The 11,755-nt window shown below is 49.2% G+C and overlaps 1 protein-coding gene across 4 annotated transcripts in view; it reads left to right on the top strand.

The window, feature by feature from the left end:
* Positions 1-11,755, top strand: part of RGS9 (regulator of G protein signaling 9) — a 99,858-nt gene that overhangs the window by 263 nt on the left and 87,840 nt on the right. The window contains exons 1-3 of one of the 4 annotated variants that reach the window (XM_050762439.1): positions 1-656; positions 2,478-2,590; positions 4,243-4,319. The exon at positions 1-656 is cut by the window's left edge and continues 263 nt beyond it. Coding sequence is in view for 2 of the 4 variants with exons in the window: in XM_050762437.1 (XP_050618394.1) it covers positions 6,810-6,866 (57 nt within the window). In the remaining 2 variants the exon portion in view is untranslated. Of the gene's footprint in view, positions 657-2,477; positions 2,591-4,242; positions 4,320-6,606; positions 6,867-11,755 lie in introns of those variants that run through there. The other 3 variants (XM_050762440.1, XM_050762437.1, XM_050762438.1) reach the window with 3 other exon arrangements.

The following is an 11,755-nucleotide window of genomic DNA, read 5'->3' as shown; positions in this document are numbered from 1 at the left end:
ATGAAGCTGTGAACAAAAGGCTCCTATCTGGTCAGAGGCAGCGGAGGGACAAGGGCACACATCTTGTGCTTCATGGTCTTCACACCCTGCTAATCCCAGCACTGTCTTAAAACCAAAGCTTATTATAAGTCATAAAAGTACCTTTTCCCATACTGTCATTTTTTAAAACTCTGTATTTCTAAATTTTCTATAATAAAACATAATAATACCCTTAAAACAAGTAGCAAATGCCCTTCAGCAGTTCCAATCTGACCTGGTCCTTAGATGGAAGTGTACCCTACAGAATTGGGAAGGGGTGGGGAACAGAGAAAGGTGTGATTTGTTCTTTTTTTGCTATGTTCATCTCGAGCAATGCATGTGAAAAATATCTTTTCTGGATGCATCCAGTGAATTTAATTTAGGATAAAAAAAATTGAGAGGAACCAGGTTTCTATGATAGGACTGTGGTTTGTGGTGGTAGCTGGTGGTCCCCACTAGGTTGAAATAGTTTCTGAACAACCCCCAGATGAGGAAGAGGCAGGAAGCCGTCTAGGAAGTACCAACTCTTCTTTTTCTCCTTCTTTCCCTGATCAAACACCCCGGGCCACCAGGTTTGGCCAGCTTCCAGAGGTCCAACATGGCTTCTTTGTGGAGAATATGAAAGTGCAGAGATAAAGGTGGGTGTGTCCAACCGTCACTTCCCTTTATTGTTGAACTTGGGCTGACCCATGAGGTGCATAGAGACTCTGCCCAGCTGGCTTGATATGCTCAGCGTGGAAAATAATGCCCTTTGGTTTCCCACCAGAGTATGTCTTCATGCTGTATTGGCTACAAGGACCTAAGAAGAAACATTCATGCATCTGAAGGTTTTTCTCTCTGTATGATTTTTTTTAGAATTGCAAATGTAGTATACACTTACAATACTTTCACACAAGACAATTAGATGAAACGTAAGCAAGGGTAGAGGATGGGCAGTGACTCCGGGAGTCAGATGAACCCGACACCATTTCTGTCCAGGTCAGGGCAGGTGTGGGAGGTGCTGTACCTGAGTTGTCCAAAGTGCTTGGGGACAGAGGATGAACTCTGAGACTGAGATCTGGGCGTGCACACTACCACCGACATTTAACCCATGTGCTGCCTCTTCACAGTGTGACTCCCCTGTGTCCTTTCCAGCCCCCAGAATTTTTGCCCTTCTCTGCCTCTGCGCTGCAGGAGGCTAACTCTAAAAGACTGCAGACCCATTGCCCTCTGGATTTGGGTCAAGACTGAACACTGGGAGGAAACAGGAGATGGAGGGCAGGAGGAGAGAGAGCCGGGGTATGTATTCTCTCAGGCTTTCTCTCTCCAAGATGACAGCCCCCCCTCCCAGCAGGGCTCTGGCTTTCCATCCTTAAATGCCTAGATAATGGATAACAGCTTCCCATGGTCGCTATTATATTACCTGGGATCTTTAACATCCCTTAGTGGCTCCTTTAACCCTGCCACACTTCTAAGAAGTCCCTTCATGGAAGTCTTGGCCTGGCAGCGATCTGAAACATCCATCATGTCCAAATGAACTGTTTAAGTTTATGTTTCTTTTCCCAGACTTTGAGAGGGGCACAAAGGCAGGCAACATGTCCTTTTAAGCTTTAGTGCAGCGCTTGGACTGAACTAAATTGTTGGGTTGACTAGAGGTGTTGCGATATTTTATTGAGATGATCTTAGACCTGGACATTAAAGGGCACTGCTGCTTGCGTGTTCTGTCTGGATGAACACATGATTGTACTGGGATGAGGTTTTAGCCTACAGGGAACAAGGTCCAGGACTATGTAGATCACGTTGTACAATACCCAGGGCAGCATGACTCCGCTTAGGGTCTGAATCACACTCTTTTGTTGATAATGATGCAGAGGATGCTAGTCACAAAACTGATGATGATGTTGATGTTGATGATAATGGAACGTCCATTTACTGACTCAGTCAGAGTCACAGGAGGATTTAATTTTAGTACTGGTTTATTGCAAGGTACTATTTGCTTTTTTTGGTCAATTTTTTTTTTTTTTTTGAGATGGAGTCTCACTCTGTCACCCAGGCTGGAGTGCAGTGGCATGATTTCGGCTCACTGCAACCTCTGCCTCCCGGGTTCAAGTGATTCTCCTGCCTCAGCCTCCTAGGTAGCTGACATTATAGGCATCTGCCCCAATGCCCAGCTAATGTTTGTATTTTTAGTAGAGCTGGGGTTTTACCATGTTGGCCAGGCTGGTCTTGAACTCCTGACCTCAAGTGATCCACCTGCCTCAGCCTCCCAAAGTGCTGGGATTACAGGCGTCAGCCACTGTGCCTGGCCTGTTTTTTTTTTGTTTTTGTTTTTTTTTTGAGGCAGGGTCTCACTCTGTCACCCAGGCTGGAGTACAGTAGTGATCCTGAGCTCAAGTGATCCTCCTGCCTCAGCCTCCCCAGCAGCTGGGACTACAGGTACGCACCACCATGCCTGGCTAATTTTTAAAACTTTTTTGTAGAGACAGCATCTCACTATGTTATCCAGGTTGGGTCTCAAACTCCTGGCCTCAAGTGATCCACCCAACTCAACCTCCCAAAGCATTGAGATGACAAGGCCAACCTTTTACTTGAGGTAAAGTTTACATTCGAGGTACAGTTTACATATAATTACATGCCCTAATTTTAAGAATAGTTGATGAGTTTTGGCAAACTTATTTCCCTGTTTAACCAGCACTCCCATCAAGATATAAAACATTTTTTATGTCCCTTTCCATTTAATCCCTGACCCAAACCCTCTAAATTTTTCTTTTCTTTTTTTACTTTTTTTTTTTTTTTTTTTGAGATAGAGTCTTCTCTGTCACCCAGGCTGGAGTGCAGTGGTGCGATCTTGGCTTACCTTGGCCTCCTGGGTTCAAGTGATTCTCCTGCCTCATTCAGCCTCCCAAGTAGCTGAGATTACAGGTGCCTGCCACCACACCCAGCTAATTTTTGTATTTTTGGTAGAGACAGGGGTTTCACCATGTTGGCCAGGCTGGTCTTGAACCCCTGACCTCAGGTGATTCTCCCGTCTCGGCCTCCCAAAGTGCTGGGATTACAAGCGTAAGTCACCATGCCTGACCCCTCCAAACTTCCTGACCTTGTGTCCAACAAACTCCTAGTCATCACCCTCAAATTATGTTAATCCTTGCCTCTGCACCTTTTGTTGTGCTGTTCTCTGTGAGGAAACTTTGTTTGCCCCTACACCTGGTTAACTTCCTATCTTCTTTAAGACTCCTCTTCCAGGAAGCCTTCCTGGTCTTCTCTTCCGTTCGGGCTGGGTGAGGTGCCTTTCCACAAAACCCTGTACTGCATTGGCTACATCTTCATTACACATAGATTTTATTTTATAACTTTTTTTAAATATTCTTTTTCCACTTTAAACTCTGAGCTCCTTGAGACAGGAACTGGATCACATTCTTTTTTTCCTTTTTTATATTTGTATTTTTCTGGTCTTATTCTCATAGAAAGGACTGAGTCATATTCTGCTTTGAATTCCAGACTCTACCACAATGGCTGGCAAACAATATGTTTGTTGATTAAATAAATCGATGAATTAAATCAATTTTTTTCCCCCAGGACACGGGCATGAAACTTTGAATACCATGTTACATGACAGGCTCTTTCCGTTGCAAGAAACAAAGACTCAGATAATGTGGGAGGATTCCCGAAGACACCCTCGCCCTTGGGAAGGCACTGACCCAGCTTAATCTGAGGGGCTTGTCTGTGTCATGGCCCCTCCCGCGGCTCTCCGTTCAGCTTGTTTGCTTCCCTTTTTTTCTTTTCTTTTATATATATATTTTTTTGAGACAGAGTCTCCCTCTGTTGCCCAAGCTGGAGTGCAAATCTCGGCTCACTGCAACCTCCACCTCCCAGGTTCAAGTGATTCTCCTGCCTCAGCCTCCCGAGGAGCTGGGATTACAGGCATGCACCACCATGCCCAGCTCATTTTTTTGTATTTTTAGTAGAGATGGGGTTTTGCCATGTTGACCATGCTGGTCTCGAACTCCTGACCTCAGGTGATCCACCAGCTTCAGCCCCCCAAAGTGCTGGGATTACAGGCGTGAGCCTCTGCGCCCAGCCTGGTTGCCTCCCTTTTCTGATCGGCTGCTTCTGCTCACCTTTCATTTTGCCTTCCTCATAACTTCAGCTTGCGTTTGGTCTCAGCTTCCTGTGGCCCTGACTTTATCTGACTCAAGCTGACATTTGTGAAGGTAATAATCTAACAAGCTCCTCTCCGTTTTTCAGATCCACATCATGGTCCTGTCGTGTGGGGAACTGGCCTCTGGGTCCCATGCCCCGCAGCTCTGGTCCAGTGAGCAAAGGTGGGTCCCACAAAACGTAGTTGCTTGGAGAGCAGGGCCTGATAGAAGGGATGGGGAGGAGAGTGGCAGGCACTGAGGCCTCTCCTATCCTATTAGTGAGCAAAGCGCTTTGTATTCTTGCCTCTCTTTGCTCCTGAATAATTTTTCCCATCCTTCATTTTAGGAAGCCACTTATCTTCTCGATGCTTAGGGTTTCTAGAGATAAGGGATGCTGAAGTTGGAAGGAACTTCATAGCTCATCTTCTTGGTCAGATCCCAGCATGTGCTCTGCATGACAATAGGCTCAAAAGATGCTTTATGAGAAAAAAATCAAGATATTCCAGCATTTTCTTAGGATTTCAGCTCACACCAGGAGCATACTTCTCAGTGGTTCCATTTGCTTGGCAGAATCTCTGGTCTTCCGCATGGATGGATCGCTGCAGCGTCCGGGGTCCTCTAAATTGGAGGCTCTGAATCAGGGATTCCTAAAAAGGCACAGGAGGGCCCAGGCATGAACCTCTTGAAATTGTTTGCAAACTTCAGTCAGTGTTGTGTGAATGTGTGTGTATGTGTGTGTATGTGTGTGTGTGTTCCTGAGTGTCCATAGTTTTCATCAGATTCTTACAGGTAAATATCACCTGTGAGAATGGATAAGAACCACTGCTTTTTTTCTGAGACAGAGTCTGACTCTGTCACCCAGGCTGGAGTACAGTGGCTCAGTCTTGGCTCACTGCAGCCTCTGGGTTCAAGTGATTCTTGCGCCTCAGCCTCCTGAGTAGCTGGGATTACAGGTTGCGCCACTAGGCTGATTGATTTCTGTATTTTTAATAGAGATAGGGTTTTGCCATGTTGGCCAGCCTGGTCTCAAACTCCTGACCTCAAGTGATTCGCCCGCCTGGGCCTCCCAAAGTGCTGGAATTATAGGCGTGAGCCACCACAGCCAGCCAAGAACCACTGCTTTAAAGGGACATTGGTTGACTGTGCCTTTCTAAGGTAAACGCTTTCTTGTTTTCTTCCAACTTAAACATTTTATCTGCTACACTCAATAACCATCGAGTATGTTTAAGAGAAAGTGCTTTATGATAGTAACTTAGAGGCTTCATCCTTGCATTTTTCTCATGATGAAAATGCTGACATAATGTGGTGTCAGTGTAGGTTCATCAATTGTAACAAATGGGCCACTCCAGTGGAGGATGTTGATCATGGAGGAGGCTGTGCTTGTGTGGGGAGAGGGGATATATGACATGTCCCTATACCTTCTGCTCAGTTGTGCTGTGAACCTAAAACTGCTCTAAAAAATAAAGTCTATTAAAATAAGCAAACCAGCCAGCTGCAGTGGCTCACTCCTGTAATCCCAGCACTTTGGGAGGCCGAGGTGGGCAGATCGATTGAGCCCAGGAGTTTGAAACCAGCCTTGGCAACATAGTGAAACCCTCTCCACAAACAATTTTTGTAAAAATTAGCTGGGGGTGGTGGCGCATGCCTGTAGCCCCAGCTACTGGGGAGGCTGAGGTGGCAGGATTGTTTGAGCCTGGGAGGTTGTGGCTGCAACGAACCGTGATCACACCACTGCACTCCAGCCTGGGTGACAGAGCAAGACCCTGTCTCAAAAAAAAGTTAAACAACAACAACAACAGCAAACCCCAATCAACCAACCAACTAACCGAAACACTAAGAACCAGAGAAGTAAAACATAATTCGCTCAATGCCAGACAGCTAGCCCGGTGAGCACTATAACCTTCCCCTCTTCCTTCTTCACTTCTTTGCTCTCTCTTTTTAAACCCACATCTTAGCAATTCCTGTGCTATTGGGTCAATAAATCGCCACCTCTAATTTTTTTTTTTCTAAGCATTTATTGAGGGCCAAGCACTGTGTTACACATCTCCTCATTAAAATGGTATAGCAACCTTTTCTATATGATCCTCTTCTATATAGCAGCCTCATCTATTATGATCCCATTTTCCAATTTTTACTTTTGAGTGAAGGACATTGACACTTAGAGATTGTAAGGAACTTACCCAGGGCTGCCGGCTTGTTAATGGCAGAGCTGAAATAGGAAAGTCCATATTTTCCACCGCGCTGCATTAGTGAGGGCTCTTTGTGTCACTTCTCTGCATAACTCCGCCCCAAGTTAAATGTCTCGCTCATCCCACCAGGTCCCCCTCCTCCTCCTGCTCCTCCTCCCGGGGCCCTGCCCTGCGGGTCTCACCTACTGCTCCGCGGGGTCCCGGCGAGGGGCGGACAGCGCCCCCTGGCGGCAGTGGGCGCCCGTGCAGCGCATGCTAATGAGCCCGCGGCACCGCTCGCGGATTGGCTGGCGCGGATTCCAGCTGCTTTCCAAGTCAGCGGCGCCTAGTGAGAGTCAGGGGGGCCCGGCCCGCGCCCTCCCCGCCCAGCCGCCTCCCCGTCGACGCCCAGGGCTGGGGCGAGCCAGGCTGCCTTTCGAACTTGGGGGGCTTCTCCTCTTGTCTCCCACTGGTGCTCTGGCTGTGAATCCCTCCAGGGGCCAAGATGACAATCCGACACCAAGGCCAGCAGTACAGGCCGAGGATGGCATTTCTCCAAAAGGTAACCCTGGCCCCTTACCTGGGCCCTGGGAGGCGGGCGGGGGACCGCGTCTGCGAGGCGTCCGAGGACACGTGGGGCAGGAGTGGAGGGCACCCCTTTGGGTCGATTTGTGCTGCTCGATTTTATTAAGTGACTTCTTTGCTGTGTGTGTCGATATTGATGGCTATAATAATTAGGTTTTCGTGTGCCCTGCCTGTAGTGGAGAATCTGAAGCCAGCGCGGATGGTCTGCGGGAGGTGAAAACAACCTGTTACTCGGGAGAGGCAGGTTCAGTTCAGGCTGTGGCAGATTTGAGACAGCCTGCTGATATTGTTGTAAGACGACCAGATGTGACATTACCATTTTTGCCTTTTTTTTCTGATTCAAAACTGCACTATTTTAAAAGTGTGTGTGTGTGTGTGTGTGTGTACGTACACATAGCCCATGAAAACGGGGTGATTTGTAGGATAAAGGGCCACCTTAAAGAGCCCTCATTTGAGTGTGTCTATCTGTGCATCTCCCGCTGTCTTCGCTGGCGGCAGAAGTCCCAACCTTTTCGCTTCCCTAGTGAATGCTTTCCCAGACAAAGTGTCCGGGCACAGGGTGTGCACACAGGATGCACATGTGGGAGGTGGAATGCACCTGTGGGGTGATGTGTGTGGGGACAAAGTGGTTCATTTAGTTCTGAGCTTCTGAGATAATCACTGTCAGAAGAGATCTATGGAGGATTCGGTCCCGGGTCACGTCTTTGTCCTTCCTCCCACCCATAGCCACTTTTCACAGCGTAGTGTCCATCTTCTTAGGCTTATCTTGTTAAGTAGAATTAGTTGAATGTTTTGTGACGAGCTGGGCTCTCCCTGAGCCCCTGGAGCTCAGCAAATTGGTATAGTCGGTGACCACTGTCCTGGTTTGCCCAGGACTTTCGGTGCTAAAACTGGGACAGTCCTGGGGACCCCGGGACAGTTGGTTGCATTTGGTCCACCTACTTCAAGATGCTCGTGCTCATCTCCTGGGTAGTAGAGGTGTGGGTATCATCCATAAAGCAGACAGGCTGGATGTTGTTTCCCTCAGAAAGAACCCTGAGAGCCTGTATTGCAGATACCAGTTACTAAAAGCAGAAGAAACTGCCTAAGTCGGCTATCTCAAAGCCACACATCATCTTCCAGGATTTACTCTAGGACTGCCTCCTCCCAGGCTTGGGGGCTCAGAGAGTAATTGTCTGGAGATATTCAATTTGTTTATTGAATCTCTGGCATTCTTTTCCATCACGACTCTTCTCTAGTAGATTCTCCTCTCTTTACCTTGGTCTTCTAACTAGTGTCTTGGTCTCTAGTCTCTCCTCCACCCCAGGCTGCCCTCCTCCTCCCCAGCCATCCCTCCTCCACCCCAGCATCCTCTCTTCCACCCTAGCCTCCCCTCCTCCACCCAAACTCCCTCTCCTCCACCCTAGCCTCCCCTCCTCCACCCAAACTCCCCATCCTCCACCCCAGCATCCCCTCCTCCACCCCAGCATCCCCTCCTCCACCCCAGCATCTCCTCCTCCACCCTGGCCTCCCCTCTTCCACCCAAACTCTTCCTCCTCCACCCCAGTCTCCCTTCCTCCACCCTAACCTCTCCCTCCTACATTTCAGCTCCCCCTCCTCCACCCCAGCTCTCCCCCCTCCACCCACCTTTCCCTTCTCCACCCCAGCTCCTCTTCCTCCACCCTGTCTTCCCCTTCCTCTACCCCATTGTCCTCCTCCTCCCCAGCCTTCTCCTCCTCCATCCTAACTTACCCCTCCTCTACCCTAACCTCCCCTCCTGCATCCCAGCTCCCCCTCTTCCACCCCGCCTCCCCTCCTCCATGACATCTTTCCTACACACAGTTTTTTTCCCCCAAATCAATGGTGACCTCCTTGACCTGAAACCCTCCACTGGCTTCCCACATTCCCAGGATAAAGTCCAACCTTCCCCTGAGCACCCTGGCTACCCAGGATCCCGCTCCCACCATCTTCCTGGCTTTGCCTCCTGCCTGCCTGCCTTCCACACCTGCCCTCTGGGAAACAGCAAAGCAGCCACAGGCACCCCTGGGCTCCTGCCTCAAAGACTTCCTTCCTTTTTAGGAACCTGTGCCCTTTCATGCCTCAGGGTCCGTCTGCTGGGAAAGTCCTTTCTCCCCCTCTCGCTTGCCAAGCTCCACTTCTCTTCCCATGCCCAGCTCAGCTACCCCTCGTCCGTGAAGGCTGGTTCTCCTAATGCCCCTGGGCAGGACAGCTCCCTTCTCTGTGCCCTACAGACCCTGCCGCACCTCCAGCATTGCTCTTTCCCTAGACCTTGTGCTGGTAAGGGCCTGTCTATTATCCTGTATATCTGTGTATGTATTGGTCATGTCACAGAGCTCCTTGGAGCAGGGGACAGAATAAAGTTCTGCAGAACAGGCCTCAAGAGCCTGTGCCAGGCGATCCTTAATGAAGACCCAGCTGCATTCTATGTCCAGCTTTCTGGAGAAGGGCCTGGAACTAAAAAGTGTGGACCTGGGTGTAACTGTCACTCACCACTCGTTCTGTGCATGTGATGAAGTACGCTGTCTGTGTCCATGATGGGGTGGGGAGGGGCGTTAATGTGCATTATCTCATCTATTTCATAAGCTGGAGGTTATGGTCACCATTTCACAAAGAAGAAATATGAGGTTCAGAGAGTCTAAGCGGCTTGCCAGTCACGCAGCACTAGATGGTGAAACCAGGAAGAAATACAGGAGTGGTCGTTGTCTGTCACAAGTGGTGATGCAATGCCAGGAGCTTTCCCATGATGTAAGGCAGAGTGTGGAGGCTGTGGGAAAGCCCGGCTCAATGTGCTTAGGGACACAGAGCGGAGACCTGAAGGATACACAGGGGTTTCCAGGCAGAAACGGAAAGATGTTTCAGGCAGAGGGACCAGTGCAGGCACAGAGGCGTGCGAAAGCTAGGGGGGTGGGGCCGTGTTCTGTAATGGATGGATTTTGAAGTGCAAGGGGAGTGGGAAGCTGGAAAGGAAGGCGGAGGTAGCAGGTGCATATGGGCCTTCAAGACCTGTGAAAGGTTTGGTTTTATCTCGTACAGAGCCACTACAGAAATTGGAATGGGCAAGTGATATGGCAGATTTGCAAATTAAGAAGACCACTGGTGGGCCAGATGCAGTGGGTCATGTCTGTAATCCCAGCATTTTGGGAGGCTGAGGTCAGCCTGGCCAACATGGCAAAACTCTGTGACTACTAAAAATATAAAAATTAGCGGGGCGTGGTGGTGGGCACCTGTAATCCCAGCTACTTGGGAGGCTGAGGCAGGAGAATCGCTTGAACCCGGGAGGTGGAAGTTGCAGTAACTTGAGTTCACGAGTTCATGCCACTACCCTCCAGCCTGGGTGACACAGAGATTCTGTCAAAAAAAAAAAAAAAAAAAAAAAAAAAAGGCCACTGGTGTGAGCCAGAGGAATGGGTGGGATGCCTTCTCCCTGAACTAAGAGAGTTCACTCAGTATCCTCTGTGCCCCTGCAGCTCCAGCCTTGAGAAATGACAGCTGTCATGGGGCCAGGGAGAGCCATGCTGGTCAGAAAGGTCCTTGTGCGATTCCTGAGGTTCTCACACCCATGCCTCCGTCTCAGTCTCGATGTAACCATGGGTCAGCATGCCCACCAGCCATGCTGCTGCCCACCTCTGATGCCTGGGCTCGTTTAAGATGTGGTAGAAAGAGGTAGAGGCTTTGCTGGGGAATTAGCTGATGGCACACAGTGGACAGATGAACGCAGGTAGGTGGCCTCCTGTGGTTCCGGCACCCATGGACTCTTGTTCTGGGGATGGCCCATTCCCCTTTGCAATTACCAGATCACCCTCCAAGCCAGTACCACCACCGCCCTTGGGATTCACCATAGGATGGACTTTCTTGGGGAAGCCTTCTGGTAGACAGCTTTGTTTTCCTGTGTGGCTTCTGGCAGCTCTTTTTGCCTGAGAAAGGAATGCAGAAGCAGAAATATTGAGGATATTCAGGCAGAGTTTGGTATCTCTTGCTTGTAATGTTCTTTCATTCAATACAGACACATAATTGGGCACTTATGGGCTAGATGCCAGGTCCTGGGAGCACCAAGGAGCTTAGAGTCTAGTGGGGAAAGACAGATATGTAAACAAGGAGACAAGAATTGTTCCATAGGCTGTGACAGACATTGGTAGAGGATACATGTAACACCAAGCAGGGGGTGGTCAGTTCTATCTGGGGTCACGGGGGATCAGGACAGATTTCACAAGGGGGCTTGCAATAGAGTCGAATGATAAGAAGTCAGTAGTTTTTGGCCAGGAGGTTGGGGAAATGAGTGACATTTTAGGCAATACAAAACATGGACATGTAAAGTAGCAGGGTGGTTTGGGAGATTGCCTGGGGGTCGGGAGAGCTGGCTCCAAGTGTGCAGGAAGTGAGCTTGGCATTGATGGAGGGGAAGGCTGGTAGGTAAGAACTCCCCAGAACTGCCTGTGTGGTGGCTCACACCTGTAATCCCAGTACTTTGGGAGGCCGAGGCAGGCTGATCACTAGGTCAGGAGTTCAAGACCAGCCTGGCTAATGTGGTAAAACCCTGTCTCTACTAAAAATACAAAAATCAGCTGGGCGTGGTGGCATGTGCCTGTATTCCCAGCTACTCAGGAGGCTGAGGCAGGAGAATCGCTTGAACCCAGGAGTCAGAGGCTGCAGTGAGCTGAGATTGCGCCACTGCACTGCAGCCTGGGTGACAGAGCGAGACTCAGTCTCAAAACAAACAAACAAAACAAAACAAACACAAAAAACCAAACAAACAAAAAGAAAAGCCCAGAACTGGAGGGCTTCCTAGGTCATGCTACAGAGTTTAATGACTTCTGTGTTTAATGAGAAGCTGTTTGACGTTTGAAAATCAGGGATGAATAAGATGAG

Source organism: Macaca thibetana, chromosome 16 (genome assembly GCF_024542745.1).
Source record: "Macaca thibetana thibetana isolate TM-01 chromosome 16, ASM2454274v1, whole genome shotgun sequence".
Lineage (NCBI taxonomy): Eukaryota > Metazoa > Chordata > Mammalia > Primates > Cercopithecidae > Macaca > Macaca thibetana.
The sequence above is the reverse complement of the archived record's forward strand: the minus strand, read 5'-3'. Positions and strand labels throughout refer to the sequence as shown.